The 20,366-nt window shown below is 45.8% G+C and overlaps 2 protein-coding genes across 13 annotated transcripts in view; both read left to right on the forward strand.

The window, feature by feature from the left end:
* The window catches only part of LOC118936110 (monocyte to macrophage differentiation factor 2), a 107,496-nt gene that overhangs the window by 61,909 nt on the left and 25,221 nt on the right, over nt 1-20,366 (forward strand). The gene's annotated exons all lie outside the window — the stretch shown is intronic.
* PAPOLB (poly(A) polymerase beta) lies at nt 354-5,115 on the forward strand. Its single transcript, XM_036932928.2, is given in 2 exon segments — nt 354-2,961; nt 2,963-5,115. Coding segments are annotated over 2 exon segments (2,082 nt in total). The 5' UTR covers nt 354-909; the 3' UTR covers nt 2,993-5,115.

The raw sequence follows: 20,366 nt of genomic DNA on the forward strand, positions 1-20,366 counted from the left end.
ACCATTAGTTATATAATATTAAGTATATTTAAGATGTTTGATGAAATAAAAGGTAGAAAGAAAACAGAAAAGAACAGAATATCATCCAAAACGGCTGGGAAATTTTGGAAAAGAACAAGATAATGTTTCCAGTAAGAGAAATGTGTTTTTAAATGGATACTTCAGTGATGGCTTACGCAGCAGACTACAACTTTAGAGAGGATTACAGAGAACTGACAGGTAGAGCTGGCTTCACCCAGCAAGAAATATGAGTCACGAGGCATGGAGAACAGAATGAGACGGTCTATCATATGCCTACATGAAGAAAATAAGAGAATGGTAGGGAGGACACGCCAAGGACGTGCCTGAGAATCTTCCTACCAAGCGTGCCCTGCGTAAGAGGAACGAGTTCACCCCTTGACATCCCGGGGCGGTACTTCCTGGCACTAGGGGCCGATTTTCGCAGCTGCCACAAAGATGCGACAGGTGAGCTGCAGGTCAGCCTGACGGCAGACGACTCACGGGAAGCTCGGGGAGCAGAAGTCAGCGCGCGGGAGCCGGAGGGGCAGCCCCGGCAAAACTGTCATCCAGACCCCGAGGTGGGGACGCTGCAGGAGCCGCTCTCACCCGCCGCCCCGTCCGCGAGGGCGTCGACCAAGGGTGCGTGCTGGCGCGAAGGCCGACGAGACGCCCCGGAGAGGAAGTGGGCCTGAGGCATACGAGGGAACAGCAGGGACTCGGTGGCAGGCCTGGGTGAACGCAGACAGCAGTACCAATGAGGCCCCAAACCTGGGTGCGCCCCAACATGCACCCCCGCCTGAAGCCCGCGGACCCTGAAACTACAACTCCCGTGAGGCGCCCGTTGCGGCACGCAGGCACTCTGGCGTGCGTGCCGTGCGTGGCTGTTCTAGACCGTCGCACCCAGGCGCCATGTTGGGGCCGAGGGGACAGCGGAGAGGCGCCCGAAGCAGTGTGAGCGGAGTGGGAGCGGGTTGGACTTGGGCTGGTAGGAGCCCCGCCCCTCCTGCCTCAGCAGATCATGAGCTGGGCAGCCGCCGCGGAGGTCGCGGTGGCGGGGGACGTGGCGTGGCGGGGCCGGCGCTAGACATGATGCCGTTTCCAGAGACAGCCCCCGCCTCACAGTGGACCCCGCCGCCGCCCAAGCACCACGGCATTCCCTCTCCCATCAGTTTAGCTGCCCCCAAGGAGACTGACTGCGTACTCACCCAGAAATTAATTGAAACCCTGAAGCCCTTCGGGGTTTTTGAAGAGGAAGAGGAACTACAGCGCAGGATTTTAATTTTGCAAAAATTAAATAATCTGGTAAAGGAATGGATACGAGAAATCAGTGAAAGCAAGAGTCTTCCACAAGCTGTAATTGAAAACGTTGGAGGGAAAATCTTTACATTTGGTTCTTACAGATTAGGAGTACATACGAAAGGTGCCGATATTGATGCGTTGTGCGTTGCACCAAGACATGTTGATAGAAGCGATTTTTTCACCTCCTTCTATGATAAATTGAAACTGCATGGAGAAGTAAAAGACTTAAGGGCTGTTGAGGAGGCATTTGTACCAGTTATCAAACTGTGTTTTGATGGAATAGAGATTGATATTTTATTTGCAAGATTAGCACTGCAAACTATTCCAGAAGATTTGGATTTAAGAGATGACAGTCTGCTTCAAAATTTAGATATTAGATGCATAAGAAGCCTTAACGGTTGCCGTGTAACTGATGAAATTTTACATCTAGTACCAAACATTGACAACTTCAGGTTAACCCTGAGAGCCATCAAGTTGTGGGCCAAATGCCGCAATATCTATTCCAATATATTAGGTTTCCTTGGAGGTGTTTCTTGGGCAATGCTAGTAGCAAGGATTTGCCAGCTTTATCCAAATGCAAAAGCATTAACTCTAGTACATAAGTTTTTCTTGGTGTTTTCTGAATGGGAATGGCCAAATCCAGTGCTGCTGAAAGAGCCTGAAGAACGGAATCTTAACTTGCCTGTGTGGGACCCAAGAGTAAATCCCAGTGATAGGTACCATCTTATGCCTATAATTACACCAGCATACCCACAGCAGAACTCCACATACAATGTATCTGTTTCAACATGGATGGTAATGATTGAGGAGTTTAAGCAAGGGCTTGCTATCACACATGACATTTTGCTGAGTAAGGCGGAGTGGTCCAAGCTTTTTGAAGCTCCAAGCTTCTTTCAGAAGTACAAGCATTATATTGTACTTCTAGCAAGTGCACCAACGGAAAAACAACACCTAGAGTGGGTGGGCCTGGTGGAGTCAAAGATCCGGTTCCTGGTTGGAAGCTTGGAGAAGAACGAGTTTATTACATTGGCTCATGTGAACCCTCAGTCATTTCCAGCACCTAAAGAAAACCTTGACAAGGAGGAATTTCGTACGATGTGGGTGATTGGGTTAGTATTACAAATGCCTGAAGACTTGGATGTTCTTAGTATTGATCTCACCTGTGATATTCAGTCTTTCACAGATATGATTTATAGGCAAGCAATAAATAATAAGATGTTTGAGATGGATATGAAAATTGCTGCAATGCATATAAGAAGAAAGGAACTTCATCAACTACTAGCTAATCATGTGCTTCAGAGAAAGAAACTGCATTCAACAGATGGTGTCACATTGACAGCTCTGAATGACAGCAACCTTGACTTGTCTGTGGACAGTGAAATCAGCACATCTATGCCATCATCTACTAGCTCTATGAAGACCGGCCTAAAGACTGGCAGTTCTCAGGGCAGAAACAGCCCTGTCTCAGCAGTAATGGCAGCATCTGTGACCAGCATACAGGTTACTGAAGTTTCTTTGCAAGAAGTGAGCCCTAGTGAAAGCTCGGGGGGTGCATCGAGTGAAAGCGTTACTCAGATTTCCTCACAACCAGCCCTTTCTCCTCCACTGAAGCCCATGGTCTCCAGAGTTGTTTCTTCATCGTGTCTGGTAAACCATCCTTCAAGGCCTTCAGGGAGCACAGCAGCGAACATAGCTAACCCTGTGGTGGGAGTCTAGAGGGTATTCGCACCTCACAAACAAGAAAGGACCAACGGAACCAAGCAGAAGAGGAATATCTCAAACAGATGAGTACAACTCCAACTGTTCATATGGCGGCTTCCTTGTTGGCCTCACAGAAAACATCCCGTGCAGACGTTTCTGCTATCCCAGCTCTGCAAATCCTATTCCTGACAGACTGGTAAAAGCAGGTCCATAAACAATGGCTGCCAACTCAACCTGTTGTCTTCAAATGCTAGAGGAGGAGAATGAAGGGTACCAAACTTGAAATGACGCAAAATAGATGTAAGCTTGTTCGGCTCACTTCCTTTACCTGGCTAATCTCTATCAGAAGTCCAGGTTGGTATGTGAAGCTAGAAGTACTATTATTAGTGTGTCAGATTAGTGATGTGTCAACAGCAGTTATATTAACTATTTCAAAGGACTGTTGCCCTTAAAGAGAGAAAAAGAAAAAAAACCCTCCAGCTCTATTTGTGTCCATGATTGACATCTGGACTGGATTTGTTTCATGCACTGTTGGGGAAAACTTACAATACAAACTGGTCTCAGAATGCCTGATACTGATGATGCACTTTATGTATATTTTTATTAGGAAGTAGAACTAAGTTTAGCTTTTTCAGCTTGATGAGATTTTTTCCTGAAGAGTCTTCTTCATTATTAATTTCCAGACTGGATGTCATTGTGCAGTGTACTATACTTCAGAAAAGACATAAAGTGTATCTAGCTCAGTCCCTGGCGGGTAGCTGTAGCCCTTTAAAATGAAATGTCAACTCTTACGGTATATATTTGGCATTGAAACAGGAATTAGGGTATTTTTCATTTTGATGGACACAACTAAGAAATACACTGGTTTTATCGGTGGAATTGTTTTTAATTTAGAGTGTATATGATCACCAAACAGCAAATATTGTCTTGGAGCCAACAAAACTCCATATTCTTTTGTCCTTAATCACACTTATCCTAAAAAAAAAAGAGCCTTTTGCCTTCTCCCTTTCTCTTTGCTTTTATGCACAAGGTAGGCTTGTATGTTGTTTCATTAAAAACCTCAGAATGCTAGTATTTTCCTAACCATGATGTGAAACAACAATCCTGTGGCCACATGGCGTGAAACACTAGATTTTGGTTCTATGGCTAATATTTTAGTAAAACTTAACTGAAAATAATGAGTGAAATGTTAACCATCTGAATAGACATTTAATGTCTACGTCTACTCAAAGAATATCTGCTCATAGTAAATTTCCAGTTTAAACACATAAGCAAAAAGGCATTTTCTCCAAGCATTTTAAACCAATTTTTTTAAATGACTTACTAAAATTCACCAATAAATTTTGCATGTACAAATAAAAAATAATTTCTTGCAAGCACTTGACATTGGTCAGCTTTCTACTCTTGTTTTATCCTAGAAAAGATTAAAGAATACCTTTCTTTAAATTAAAAAAAGGCCATTCATAATTAAACAGTAGGACATCCATGTTTATGAAACAAATGACAGGTTTTCAGTCAGCCTGGTTCTGGTTCTTCCCCTCCCCGAGTCGTGTTTCCTTGCTACCATGTGCACATTTTTCATGCTAAACTACAATTTCTTAAACCCTTTTCCTATCCTAGATTAGTTCTCCAAAGTTGAAATATGGTCTCTTCCGTTTAGGCTATGCAGTAATTGAGGCTCCCTTTCCACCCCCACTTTCTGATGTCTGGTCCATGGTGTTCCTGTCTCTCACTTCTTTGTCCCGTGGTCGCCACCACCGCAGCAGTAAATCAGGTGAAGTGTGCACGACGCCTGTGTGTTTCCAATAGCTGTAGTGTCAGGTTGAAATTGTCAGGCAAATTTAGTCTTGTCATTTTGTTTACACATTTGGAAAATTGGTTGATTAAATGTGTCATGTAACTATCCTTGTTTGACCAAGCTGAAAAGTGGGAACTTTCTAGTTTTCATTACCTGAATATCAGACTATTTTTTTCATATGATGTATGTAAGTGTCTCATGACTGGAGTTTGCTTTGTCTTACAGTACCTGTACTACTTGTATTTTTCAAGTGCTATTTTGAAAACAGATGATGTATTTCTCCATGAAAAACAATAAAAACAGCGAAGAAGCAAGCACAGGGGTTTAAATGTAATGGTAAGAGGTCACATGTTCTTGCATTGTTCTGGAGGAGGTAAATACACATGAAATTTTTGGCTTTATTAAGTCAAATTCATGTTATGAAGTTAGGGGAACATATATATGAATATGTTAAAACTTCAAAAAAGGTAAAAACTGAAGTTAAAAATTTTTAATCCAAAGGAAGGCAGGAAGGAGGGGGCATAGAAAATAAACATAACATCTAAGACGAAACCAAATACATCTGTCACTATATATAATAAGTGGACCAAACTTCCTGACTGAAAGACAGAGATTGTCAGATTCCATGGAAAAACAGTGCAGCTGTAGGCTATTTTATTTAGGAGAGACACACCCAAAATGTAAGACATAAAAGTATGGAAAAATATGGGCTGTAACAAAAAGAATGTTGGGGTGATGATACCATCCCAACAGATTTCAAACAAATAATTACTAGGGACAAAAGGGACCACTGCTTTAATGATAGGAGAAGGAAGGTAACAGGAAAATGGAGCAATTTAAGACTTATTTTCACTTAATGACTCTCAACATAAAATAATGAGCAAAGATTAACAGAAATTGCCAAAAATGTCATAGAAGATTTTAAAACAGCTCTTCCATTAATTGACGTCAAGCAGACACAGAAATGAAGGTAAACAGTTTTGAACACCACAGTGCTTGGCAAACTTTTTCTATAAAGGGCCACTTAGTAAATATTTTCAGCTTTATGAAGCCCATATGGTCTCTGTCTCAACTACTTAGCTCTGCCTTTGTGGAGTGAAAGCTGCCCTAGACAATATGTAAACAGATGGCCAGGACTGGATTTGTCAACCATCCCTCCAGCTGCTGTTTATCATCCCTGATCTATTGGACATTACAGAACCCTCCAGCCAACAACTGGAAAATTCTCAAGCACTGGGCATGTACAGAAGTTAACCTCATGCTAGGTCAGAAATCCATACTCAAAATATTTCAAAGTATCTGCTTCACAGAACATGTCCTCTGACTACAGAATCATAGGTTAGAAATCAGTAACAGCTAGCATAGAGCATTTCCTCCAGACAACAAAGCTCAGACCATAAGGAAAGCGGTTGAGAACAGAATCTCTTCACTGTATCAAATAACAAACAGTGAAAAGCAGGCTATAGTAGGGAGACAGTTTTATAATACGGAAAACTGATGAGTGATTTCTTTCTGTGATATATTAAAGATGCCCCCCAAAATCTGTAAAAATACCAAACAACCCAATAAAAAATGGCTAAAGAAGTACATAGGCATTGCACAGAAGAGGGACTAGTGTAGCTGTAAACACAGGTGCTCAGCTTTGCTAGGAGGAAGGAAAACCTGAAATAAAGCCACAGGGAGAGTTTACAGAAGTGAAGTCTAACAACATCCAGATTTGGGGAGACTGAGGAGCAGTGGAACTCTGACTCAGTGCCTGTGAGTGCAAATAGTTCAGATCCCTTTGGGAGACTGATCTTTTCTAGTCCAGTAGGCCTGACCGCACCATGTTCCATTTATTCTATTTGCAGGGCTCTGCCACCATGCTGTGGGGCACCTGTGTGCTTCCTCTCTCTGGTCCCCTTACCCCTCAAGGTGCCTGCTCTGTGGGCTACCTCTGCAGCCATGTCCAGAATTCTACACCACCTAGTTTACCTGCAGCGTGCCCTGTAAATGCCATACTTTTCTATATATGCCAAGGTGTCAGAAAAGTCAGGAGGCACTCTCCTAGAGAGCTTGGTCTCTTGGGTCACCAGGAGGAGAGCTTGGGAGTGTTTGCAGCAGCATTTGCAACATCCTAGAGCTCAGAGCAGCCCATGCGCCATAAACGGGGGCTGCATAGACAGACCGTGGTGTGTTCATGCAATAAACAGTACAGAGCCATGAGATTCAGTGAACCATAACTACACACATCAGTGAAGCTGTATCTCATAATGCTGAGGAAAAGAGGACATTGAAGAAAAGTACACAACATGATACAATTTATATAAAGGTTTAAACACAAGCCAAGTAGACCTCTATAATTTAGGGTTACAAAAATGTGTAACATAACTATAAATGGAAAATAAGGGAATGTGAAACATGGAATCCAGAACAGCGGCCCCCATTGGTGGGGTGAGCAGTGGGGGGTGAGGAGATGGCTTTTGGGACTCAGCGAGACCAGAAAGGTTCCACTTTTCTTCAGGGGAGGTGGTAGATGAATGGATGAATAATTCATTTTATTATTAATCTAAGTTATAAATACTTTCATATGTGTGAAGTTTTATAATAAAATATCAATACCAAAGTGATGTCTTAAAAACCTCTTCATCAGTTAGGAATTGCATTTGGCCAGATAATAATAGCTAAGCACAACATAGGTTTATTTTCTTTCACATCATGGAGGTTTAAGTTAGTTCAGGGCTGGCTGGCTGGGTGGCTTTCCTGCTCTCCAGGGACCCAGGCTGCTCCTATCAGCCCCACCATCCTCGAGGTGCAGGATGATTGCCAGGCCGTTGCTGTCACATCTGCATTTAAGGCCAGAAGAAGGAAGGAAGAGGGGCAAGGGCAGAGGTATTCCTGCAGACTGTGCCCTCCTTCCCTGGAGCTCTCCTAGAAGTTTAAGCAGTAACATTCCCTCATCTTTCTGTGACTGAAAGTTAGACATATGCTGGCTGGCCTATCTGCAAGGGAGACTGGAAATGTTTTGATTACCCCATCATTCCCCCCATTATGCTATTAGGCAGAAGAGAATGGGTGCTGAAAGGCAATGAGAGTCTTTTACCCAGACTCATATTTAGAAGTTCAGACTGTTCCAAATAACTCTAGGATCAAAACAGACCCTCTAATGTGAATCACAACTGAGCAGTAGTGAACATGCAACTTAAGTGGTGCCCCTAACAAGGGTTTTAAAAGGAGGGTCACAGCCTGGAATGCTTGTACTAGAAAACAGCAAAGACTGAGAATTGATGAGCTGCCTGCCTGCGTAATTAGTTAAAAAGAAGAATAAATAAATCTAATGAGAGAAGGAAGTAATAAAGAGCAATGAGTAGAAAAAAATGCAGTACAGAGCACCAATAGAATGAAGAGTAAGTAGGTTCTTTGGAAAGACTGATAGTCAAAACTGGGAAGACTGATGAGGAAAAATAAGGATGGTATCAAAGAGCAATCCTAGGGACTCAAAAGAGGATATAGTGCAAACACAGTAGAGGCTTTTTAAAAGGCTCTTATTATAGATAGCTTATGCCAACAAATTTGAAAGCTCAGATGACATGGATAAGCTCCTAGTTAAAAAGATAACCTACCAAAACTCACTCAAGAAAAAAAAATAGGAAACTTGAATAGACACACAACCTTTGAAATAAATTGCATAAGTGGTTTGAAAATACACCCAAATAAAACCAAAACAAAACAAAGCAAAATCACAAAAAATGTAAGACCTGAAGGTTGTACAGGCCAATTCTTCCTAATATTCAAAGGAGAAGGTTATTCCAACATTGTACATCAGACTACTCTAGCAAAGAGAAAAAGAAGAAACATTTTATGAGATGAATGTAACCATTACATCGGAATGAGAGAAGGGAAGTATGATAAAAATTATCAGCCAAGTTCACTTACAAATGTGGATATAAAAACCAAACCAAACCTAGAAATGCATGTGAAATCATCATGACCAAGGTCGATGAATCTCTGCAATGGTAAGGTGATTTAACGTTTTTAATGCTGGCTGGGGCTGGGGCCCCCCACTCCTATCCACCTAGATGCCAGGGTGCAGTGTCCTCACAACACGGTGCTGGCATAACCCAGAACACGAGATCAGAGCAAGGCCCAAGCTAGGGTCCTCGTGACCTAACCACGGAAGCCACACCTGCTATTAAACAGGCACTATTCACCATGGGAGGAGCCTGGGAAAGGGCAAGGATGCCAGGATGGGGTCCTCAGGGGCCACCTAGGAGAAGTGGGGGCACATAGCTGCACTGCAGAGGGGGCAGTGGGCTTCCGTGCAGCAGACAAGGCACGCCCTGGATGGGCACAGAGCAAAAGGGTGGATGCCATCAGCAGTTGCGAGCAAGCGGACAAGGGTGCGAGCTATAGGATGCTATGTCAGCCGAGTTGTTAAAAAATTGCAAAATATTTTTCAGAGATACTGAATACGGGTATATACAATATTTAGCCATCTTTCATATATGGTAAAATGTAAACAGCACCCAGGAATCATGCTGCCAAGTCTGTGTAGCTGTTACTTCTGAACGGTAGAGAGGATGCTTGTGGAGAGCTGTAGTTTTCCTTGTTTTTCAGGCTGGGTAGTGGGCACACTCATGTTCATGACTTTGTTCTTCATGCCTGTCTGGATCCTGAATGTTTCACAGTTACACCGAAGGGTGAGTAGGAGAAAAGAGTCAGGCATGTGTATAGACAACTTTTTCATGGTGTTTGGCTGACAAGGAGGCGCTGTAACTCACGGGCATGGGACCCAGGCCAGAGTGGGTGGCGGTGCAGGTGGGATGAGTCCAGTGGGGAGAGGCCCACCCCCCGCAGTGTGGTGTGTTACCCAACTCCGGCGCCCTCTCTCCTAGTTATGTAAATAGTACATGTTCATCTTGAAGAATCCAATAAAGTAAAGAGAAGAAGGGTCACCCGGAACCCTGCTCCATTACAGCACCATGAACCATTTCCCCTTTTACATATAAAGCATATGAAGAGTCTAACAAAGAGTATAAAGCAAACAGCAGAGCAGCCTGCGCTGGGCCGAGCGCTGGCCGCCCACAGCCCTGCCTCCAGCCTGCGGTGAGCGGCGCTCTGCCACCGTGATCATAGTGCGTCGTCCCCCTCCCTCTGCAGGTGTTTGTACCTAAACAGTATAGCTCAGTGTTGCCCAGATTTGAACTTCACACGAGCCAGATCGTCAGTGTGCATCTTCTGTGCCTCCCCTCGCCATGTTTGTGAGGCTCCTTCGCACCCCTGGGTCACGTCACACCATGTGACTGTCCTGCTCCATCCGTGCTGCTCGATGGATACTTTGGTTGCTCCAGGTCTTGGGCAGTTACGATAGTGCCTCCATTCTCATCCTCAGCCCCGTTTTGGGTTTAATCAGAGGCTGGCAAAGCCGGTTCTCCCTCAGGGTGCCACATGCCCCGGGCAGCTCAGCCTGCTCACAGGGGCACACTTGAAAAATTCAGGGCCTTCAAACTGAAACCAAGGCTTGAGGTTTCTGGACCCCCCCAGGTCCTGTAAATTGGAACACGGCTTTTAAAGGCCTCCTTTGTTTTTTCTTTCCCCCTCCCCATTTTGATTAGTGCCAAGGCAACTCTTCCCACAGCGCCCAGGGGTGGGGTGGGAGGTTATGTGGAGCTCCCTGTCTCTTCTGTGTTCTCATCTCAACATGGGGAGGGTCTCCTTTAGACGCACCAATGTGGGGGGATCCCAGGATTTCAATTTCTGTCAACACCACTGTTCTCATTCCCTGGAACTGGCACATGTCTGCAGGACTAAAGGGGCCCCACGCACTCCGCCCTCTGGTCCTGTGTCTCTGATTGGGGCCCGACAATTCCTTCCTCTGCTGTTTCCGCACCCCTGTCACCAGCTACAGTTGTTTCCAGTGAGAATGTTGTCCAAAGTCAACTACCTAGTTCTGATTAGACCATTGTATTTTAGTGAACAAACACCCCTCTTGATGCTAACAAACAAAACACACATATTTAACTTCACATAAGTGAGTTCATGTGGTGTAAACTTTTTTTATCATGGGATTCTCTCCCCACACCAGGGCCTTTGCCATTCTGACTTCTTCTAATCAAATAGCCTTACATGTGCCTGTGTTAGTTTTCTACTGCTATATGACAAATGAGTGCAAACTTAGCAGCTTAAGTGACTCACAGTTCTGCAGATTGGAAGTCCAGCACCGCGTGGCTGGAACCGCAGTGTGTCACGGGCTGAAACCAGGCTGTCAGCTGGGCCGAGCTGGTGGGAGGCTCTGGGAAGAGTCCAGTTCGGCCCATTCTTACTGTTGGCAGAATTCAGGGCCTGTGGTTGTAGGATTCGGGCTCCCATTCCCCTGCTGGCTGCTTTCCTGCGGCGGCTCCCAGCCCTGTCCCTCGTGGGCCCACACCTACTGGCGGCAGTTCCCCACCAGCTCTCCCTTGTTCTTTGAATCTTTGCCTTCCTCTCCACTTTTAAAAGGTCGTGTTTTAGGTTAGGCCCACCTGGCTAATCTCCCTGGTGATAAACCCAAAGTGAACAGATTAGTAAGATTAATTACGCCTGGGAACACTCTGGTACCATATAACAAAGCGTGGGAGTGTGTTCACTCATTCCCGGTGCCTCCCCACTCAGGGGAGGTGGCCAGTCAAGGGGTTGTAGAATGCTGGCTGCCATACTCTGCCCTTTGGCCCCCAGTGGCCCCATCTGCACCCCATGTGGAATGCACTCACCACCCCCAGGTTCCCCACAGTCTCAAACCACTATAGCATCAGCTCAAGCTCCAAATCCCATCCTTAATAATGTAAATCAGGTGTGGAGGAAGCTCTGGTATAATCATTAAGACTCTTCCACCTGTGAACAACCAAGGCTGGTGATGTGGAGAAAGGGGAGCCCTCCTACACTGCTGGGGGGAATGTAAATCAGTTCAACCATTGTGCAAAGCAGTATGGAGGTTCCTCAAAAACTAAAAATAGAAATACCATTTGACCCAAGAATTCCACTCCTAGGAATTTACCCAAAGGAAACAAAATCTCAGATTCAAAAAGACATATGCACCCCTATGTTTATTGCAGCACTATTTACAATAGCCTAGAAATGGAAGCAACCTAAGTGTCCATCAGTAGATGAATGGATAAAGAAGATGTGGTACAGATACACAGTGGAATATTATTCAGCCATAAGAAGAAAACAAATCTTACCATTCACAACAACATGGATGGAGCTAGAGGGTATTATGCTCAGTGAAATAAGCCAGGTGGAGAAAGACAAGTACCAAATGATTTCACTCATCTGTGGAGTATAAGAACAAAGGAAAAACTGAAGGAACAAAACAGCAGTAGAATCACAAACTCTAAGAAAGGACTAGGGGTTACCAAAGGGGAGGGGTGGGGGAGGGCAGGGGAGGAGGGAGGGAGAAGGGGATTGAGGGGTATTATGATTGGTGCACATGGTGTAGGGGGTCACAGGGAAGACAGTGTAGCACAGAAAAGACAAGTAGTGACTCTGGCATCCTACTACGCTGATGGACAGTAACTTCAATATGGTATGCAGGGGACTTGATAATATGGGTGAATGTAGTAGCCATAATGTTTTTCATGTGAAACCTTCGTAAGAGTGTATATCAGTGATACCTTGATAATAATAATAAAAGACCCTTCCACATGCGGACCTGTGGCCCCGGAGGCTCCCAGCCCAGAATAGGCTGTGGGACAGGCATAGGATAACAGGCGTTCTGGGTTGAAAAGGGGAATGGATGGTGAGAAGGAGTTGCTAGTCCAAGACAGCTTGGAAATCCAGCAGGCAGACTGCAGCTGGAGTTCCCTGGTTAAATGTTAAGGCCCGGGGTGGTCTGCTGGCCTGTCTTGGCCCAGAGCTCCCTTCCTTTTCCTGAAAGCCGGTGATGTGTGCAGTGGGTTGTCTTCAGCCTGCTTCCTGTCATGGCCTCCTTTCCTCTAAGCTGGCGCTATTTCTGCTGGTGGGATTTTCTCAGGAACCTGGAGGCTGGAAACGAGCACTCCAAACTTTCTCTCTCAGGACTGGAGGGGACTTGCCCCACTGGACAGGGGCTATGCACAGGCACCTCCCAGGGCAGCCCCCACTCTGTGCTCTGCAGCGTCCTGGAGCCCTGGCCTGGCGAGGGAGCCTGGGAGGTGCACCCTCAGCCCCCGAAAGGGCCTTTGGTGTGTCAGGGCACCCTGACTGTGTGTGGGGCAGGACACCTTCAGCCTGTCCTTGCACCATGCTGTCCCACAAATGGGCAGGGCGCCCGTCCTGCCTCCTGACATTGCTTGTCACAAGGCAAGGCTGAGAATTTTCATAGTCCTCCAATCCTGGACGCATTCTGTTTAATGAGAGGAGCATGGAGAGATCCCCCTCATTACTCTGTGGGAAAGCTCTGTGGCTGTGTGCTCAGGGTCACCGCACAGCGGGCTCTCCCTGCCCAACCTCTGCCCTTTTCCAGGAGCGCACCCCAAACTTCCTCGGCTTGCTTAGGGTCTAGATTCCCGCTGTGCTGTTCCTGGCAGTGTTGGCGTCCTCTAAGGCAATGGAGGGAGTGCTCCTCACATCCTTCTAAGCCCTGGCAGCAGCATCTTTCCTGCCCACATTCCCACAGGTGGATGTCTGAGCACCGGGTGCTGGGCCCTCCAGGGGGGTCTCACTTGGCTGTGATCCAGGGCCGTGGTCCTTTCTGGAGAGCTCAGGGTTGTTGGCAGGATTCACTTTCTTGAGACTGTAGGACTGATGTCTCCCTCATTTATCTTTCTTCTTTTCCTTTTTTTTCTGCGAGCTGTTGGCCAGGGGCCACTCTCAGCTGCCAGAGCTGCTGTTAGCTCCTTGCCCTGCAGCCGCTCCCAGCTCAGCAGTGGAGAGCACCCCCGGGCAATCCCTTCTCACACTTCATCTCCCTGACTTCATTTCTGTGGCCAGTTGGAGAAAACACTGCTTTGATGACACTCATGTGATTAGGTTGGGCCCACTGGGTAACCTCCGTATCTCAAGATCAACTGGTCAGGAACCTTAATCATATCTACAAAATCTTCTTGGCCCATGAGCATAACCATGGGAATATCCCAGGGGCAGAGATTATGGGGGGCATCTCAGAATTCTGCCCAACACAGTGACCTGCTGTGGTTTTTCTGTGTGTAGATAATCCTGTACAGATCTACTTAAGTATATACATGCATGTGCTTTTGTCAAAAGTGTGTCTTTTTTAAAAAAATGGGGTCACATACTCCATTTTCTGCATCCTTTGTTACCAAACTCCTTTTGAAATTTTCCCATATCATCTTATTATGGTTCTAATTCATTCATTTTAGGGATCATGGAATATTCCACAGTGTGGATAGGGTACTATATATATTTTGGTATCACTAAGAATAATTTTGCAGTATATATCCCTGTAGGTTCTGTATTTCATCAAATAAAAGAGGCTATCAATTGTAAGATTGCAAGTACCTACTTACCACTAAAATGAAAAAATACAAGGACACAGTGCTTTAGTATTGGGATTCTTAGTTTTGTACTTAAAGAGCTCTAATAAACTTAAAGGTTTATTTAAACATGGATTGGAATCTGTATTCATTTTGTACATACAGAAAAGGATAATTATGAGTGAAATAAACTTAAAGTCTGGTTCTTTTCAATTCAGAGCCATGAGTGTGTACATTCCACACAGCATAATTTTCTGTGCCCTCAGAAATACTGGTGTACTCAAGAGGGTGCCCCACTATTATCTCTGGGATTTTCTTCTAAGCCATTGGCATGAAATCTGCCTGTTTGCACACAACAGCTAGAGCTCATGTTCATTCTTCAGGTGATCCTTAAATGGCATGCTGGCTAACATCCCACATGCATATAGCATGCTTTCCAGTCCCCAAGATGTTAAAGTGTGAAAGAGTGTGTGTAGAATTTAATGGAATATATACCAGAAGTGTGCCTGTTCATTCTTTCATTCACTTAGTAGTTTGAAAAGTATATATATTTGGAGACTTTCACTTCTTTTCACCAACATTAATATATGTGCATTAAAACAATGGTTTCCCCACTGCTAATTCAAAACAAAACATAGACTCCACAAATGTCAGTTCCCTTCCCACTTGGCCTTCCCTCTTCCCAGTTTGGAACTCCCCAGAGGGAGTCACTTTCAAATATAAACTATTCTGTTTGGGGCATTTAATTCCACATCTTAAAATAACCAATGTATCCCACTGCTACTTGATCTTTAAAGCTGGAGAGCTGTCTAGGGAACTCTCACCAGGGGGATGAGACCCCGGCTCTTTTCGCCTCCCTCTTTAAAGGCATCCAGCTGCCGTGTCCATGTCCTCTCAAGATAGAGTTATGGTCAGATCTTTAATTGCTTGAGTAATAGCTTAACTGGGTATAGAGCTTGAGAATGAAAATAACTTTCTTTCCTTGAATTTTGAAGGCTTTGGTCCACTTCTTCTAACTTTCATTTGTGTATTCTGACCCTTTTTGCATTTTTACCCTCTATGGAATATTAGACATGTAATGGGACATTTTAATAAAAAACTCATGTTCCTCAATTCTTAAAAATTTTATTATTCCTTTGGCGATTTCTTCTGGCTCTTCTATTATGCAGGTTCTGAGTCTCCTGGACGGGCATATGTTTTTCTGATGTTTTCTTCTCCTAGGGCCTCTTTCCTTTTTGCTCTACTTTCAAAGCTATTTTGTCAACTCTGTCTTCGAACCGGACTGAGCATGGGAGCTCAGTGGCCTGCGGGGTTGAGGGGGTGCGCAGATGCAGCCTGGGGCAGGGGACCTGCTCTCAGGGGCAGGGAAGGCTCTTCTTGGGTGTTAAAACAGAAGATCACTAAGCTCTGGGACAAGAGAGCCAGTTCTCTGGCCAATCCTGGGAATGCCTGTCTGGTAGTGCTGATGGAAATGGTCCCTTCACTAGGTGCTAGTTTGCAAGGAACTCGCCATGTATGCTAGCTTTTGTGTTCCCGTGATCCCACCAAGAAAGGGCTTAGGCATCTTGGGGAAATCAGATGTGGCCTTGGGTTTCAGCTAAAGAAAATTCTTGATCATGCTGCAGTGTTCTCAAGGCCATGGCTCTGAAGGCTCTGTTTCCATTCGTGACTAACAAATGGCTTAAGCATTTCATCTGCTTAGTTACCCTTATCTTAATTAGGTTAGTCCTGCTAGAGAGGGGATGTTATTCCCTTCTCAGGAGTATAATTAGTATTAGAAGGTTGAAGTTTTATCCTGGAGATAATGTTTGTCAGTACTTTGAAATGAAATTTCTCCCCATTTTAAAAAATAAGGCATATCCATTGTTGAGAATTTGGAAAATTAGGGTAAATATAAAGAAGAGGGCTAGTTGCCTATAAAGTTTCCTGTTGGGAGAATATCTCTAAGCATGTTGGTGCCTTTCATCCAGTCTTTTCTCAGCATTGCATTTTTTTTTTGTACATAATTTAAATCAACCTATCTATGTAGTTTATGTCCTCTTTTTTTACTTAATATATTTATTTACTCATATTGTAAGTATAATTTTTAATGCCAGTGAATGGGTGTACCTAACCAGTCCCTATTGGATTTTTAGTATGTTTACCATTTTTCTCTATAAATAATGATTATATAAACATCCTTGTACAGAAATGTTTGATTCCTTTCTCGTTATTTCTGTAGGATAGCAACTTAAAAGTGGAATTCCTTTGTGGAAGGATGGAGACATTTTTAGATATAGACGTATCTGTGGCTAAATATTGATGTAGCTGGCAACATGTCAAGAGCTGTTTTAAAACTGGGCTGGGATCGGTGCCACTTTATGTCCCCTGCAGTTTCTGAGCATGTCCATCTGTCCTCATCCTCACTCCCACGATTCAGGCATTTAAACTTTCTGCTAACTTGACAGGAGAAACACGTCTCATTGTTCACTTTGCTTTTCCTTTGGTGTTTGTGAGGTTGATCAATCTTCAGATGTTTACGAGCCATTTCTCTCTCTCATTCTGTACCTGGCTCTCACTGCTTTCCTCTTCTTTACTTGGAAAAACTTCAAGCACACAGAAAGTGGATGTAGAGTAACATGATGAATTTGTGTATCCCTGACCCAGCTTAAGAAGTAAGATGTTAGGTATCCACAGAGTGCTGGGGCACATTGCTCCCTTAGAAGTGTCCACGGATTTCCTCCGGGGCACGTGGAGAGGACGCTTGTGGAGCTCAGGACATTTGCGTTTTGCCTGGGAATCAAGTTGCTGGGTCACCTGCAGGAAGGAAGCCCTTGGTGGCTCCTTGGACGTTAGCCATGGGGCCCTGGGGAGGAACAGAAGCTGCAGGGCTGGCAGTGAGCAGTGGGCGCTGGCACTGTGTGCCCACTGTGGACAGCATGCTACCAGGAGGGAACAATACTCGGCTCCTCCCGGCAGCAGCTGAATTTCAGAACAGCTAGTGTGGACCAGGGTGGTGTAGATAGTTACCACGGGCTGGTCGGAACTGTCTGGTCTGGGGAGGCAGGAGGTAGAGCCCTCAGCCCAAGCCGCACCATGCTCCTGGTCCCTGGTTCTCTGGCTTAAACCTCACATTTAAGGAGCTGACCTTGTCACTGTCTGTCAACAACCTCTTCAACGTGCTCGGATGCGTCCATGATCAGTTTCCCTTATGATTAGCCCTGTACCCCTGTGTGAGAAGTCTTTGCATACATGTGGTCATGAAGCTGTCTTCCCGTTTTCTTCTTCCCACCCACTTTATGTTCTACCTTTTACATCTGCATCTGCAGTCAGTCTGGGGTTAGTTTTCACGGATGGCGGGAGGGAGGAGTCCTGACCCATTTTCTCCCATACTGAGGGTCGGTTGGTCCAGGGCTGATCATTTCTCTGCGTATGTGAGGCCCTTGCCCGGCTTGCATCTCTCTTCCTCTGGTCTGTTTGTCCTCGTAGCAGTGCCATCCTCTTTGTTCTGGGAACTTGCAATACGGCTGCAGGTCCTCTAGTTCTGGCGTTGTTGTGGATGTCCAAGACCACCTTAGCCCTTGCATCACCATACACGTTTCATCAGTTTGCACACACAGCTCTGCTGAGGCTTCACTTGGGAGTGCACTGCCTCAAGCTTATACATTAGTCTGGGGAGAACTGGCATCTTCACAGTCCATGCACCTGCACTCTCCCCTTCCTGAAGTTTTGCCAACAGTGTTTGGTAGGCTTCAGTGTACTGGGCTTGCACATCTTTTGGTGGATTCTTTTATGTTTCTTGACACTATTATAAATGGTATCTTTTTTTTATTAGGGATCACTTAAAAAAAAAGTCTAATTTCCCCCAATTTTGGTAAAATCCCCTAAACCAGGAATGTCTCATTGCTGCATCAGTCAGCAGTCATAACCAGGTCGCCAGGTAGCAGACATGAACAACAGAAGCTTTTCCAAGTTCTATATATTGTCTCAAACCTTCAGAGTCCAGGGAGAAAAGAGCAAACAGGATCCGGAGGTAAAACCCTCAGGTTGAATTTATTGTCCTAAATTTAGTGACGTTCAGGAAAAGAGCTGTGTTTTTCTTTCCACTGCTGTTCTGGAGCTGCAGAGCACAGAGCTCATGACAGGAGCTGAGGCGACAGTTACCGGCTGTTTCCAAAGTGGATTTTGCCATGCTTGGTATACAGAGTCCTTTCCCCTTACCAGCATTGGGACATCTGTGCCAGCTTCTTGTGGAGGGAAGGGGGTGTGTGTAGAAGAGCCGTCCCCCGCCTCCCCTGCTCAGATGGCTGCCGTGCCCAGGAGTGGCTGACCCAGGGGATAAGGCACTGTGGACTTCTGCCCAGCCGAGCTGCACACAGGCAGGCTGTTCCCTGGGGTTGAGAAGGTGGCCTGAGCCAGTGGCCCAGGCAAGGGAAGCTCAGAGCTCCTCCTTTGAGCACATGTGCCGTGAACAGATGTTGGTGTTCTCGTGTCTCCACCACGCCACACCTTCTGCACATTTGGAGCCCCATCCCCAGTCCCTGAGTGGGAAGCCAGTGGTTCAGGAGCAGGCAAGGTGGCCCCTCAACATCCCAGGTCAGGGCCTGTGATTTAGCTGTGATTCCTTTAGGAGGCAGCAAGGGTTGTTTCAGAATCTCTCCCAGCTCTACTGTCCTGAAAGGTTGGAAAGTAATCACTGTGCCTCTGGGTCTGGGGCCCTGTGTATCAGCAAGTGTGGGGCAGCAAAGTGGGTCCCCTGTGTGTCCTCAGGGTGGGAACAGGACAAGGTGGGCCTGTGTGTCCTTGTGGGGAGCAGAGGCCTCTCCAGGTTCCAGTTACGCAGACCCTCCTTTTGTCCTCTGCTAGGGTGTTTCTTCTTTTTCACCAGAGGCAGATACAGTGCAGTGAAGAGGGGAGCCCCATATCTGCCACCTTTCAAGGAACTGAGAAACCTTTATCTAGAGAAAAATTAGAAATCCAAAACTCAAATTGATGGTAGGTGCGTGAGTAAGTTTTCCAAGCACTCTGTGCATTTCTGTTTTCTCTCCCGGTGGGATTGGCTTGGGGGTGGGAGGCGTGCCTGGCAGTGGTTCCTAGTCCTGGTGCTGTGTTCCAGAAGCTTCTGGGAGCTTTTACAAACTATAGATTCATGGGCGTCCCTCAGATCTCCTGACTCAGACCAGAGCCTCTGATCCGCCAAATTCAATCCCTGGGCAGGGCCAGGCCTCCCGATTCTGTTCAGGTCTCGGCCCTGTGGGGAAGCTCCAGAGTCACACAAGTGAGAGGCCTTCGAGGCATTTGTGATTTTTACTTCAAGGAAGTTTTTAGAACTAAAGAAGAGTGTAAACAGTAATGTAACTGACACCTGGGTATCTTCCATAATCGGCATTAAAGTTTTTATCATATTAGAATTTTAAAAAATAAAACAAAAACATTACATATATAAAGTTACATCTAAAAATGCATTCTGTGATGTTACCCGTACTCTGTGAGCTATAGGACATTCCATTATATACACCCAGCCCTCCCCCACCCCCAAAGACGGCCATTGCTGGAGGTTGCTGTGTGCCTTCTCTGTACCGGTTTTAAAATAGCATTGTGTGTACATATGTGCAACCGTGAGTGGAACACAGGGGTATCTGTGCTACTTAAGGGGTGTGAACAATTGCTCTCATGCCTTACGAATTACCCTCCGGGCTGCAGTTCCTGCCCACCACTGGTACACGCTGGGCCTTGCTCCTCTGCAGCGTCTTCGTCCTCCTGTGAATGCACAGTCCTTATGGGGGCGCTGGTTCACGGCTGTCCTTGCACAGGTGTCTGAGAGCGAGCAAGGGTCCCCCTGCCTGTGCCGCCAGCTGGGTGTGCGTGGGGTCTGTCTGCTGGACTCTGTGGGGTGCCCTGCTCGCAGGCTGTGGATGCGCTGCAGCTTCCCTCCTGACTGCTTTGAGCCAGCACTCCTTGGCCTGACCTTTCAACACTCACGCAGACCCCCAGGACCCGTTATGGAGACCAAGCTTCAGTATTTAAAACTCTGCAGGTAGTTCTGGTGTAGGTGGGGCTGAGAGCCACTGCTTTAGACAGCCAGGTCAGAGAGCCCTTCCCTGGGTGCTGGAAGGATCATCTTCAGGGGGATCTCCCTTGGAGAAAGGGGTCCAGTCGGC

Source organism: Manis pentadactyla, chromosome 10 (genome assembly GCF_030020395.1).
Source record: "Manis pentadactyla isolate mManPen7 chromosome 10, mManPen7.hap1, whole genome shotgun sequence".
Classification (NCBI taxonomy): Eukaryota; Metazoa; Chordata; class Mammalia; order Pholidota; family Manidae; genus Manis; species Manis pentadactyla.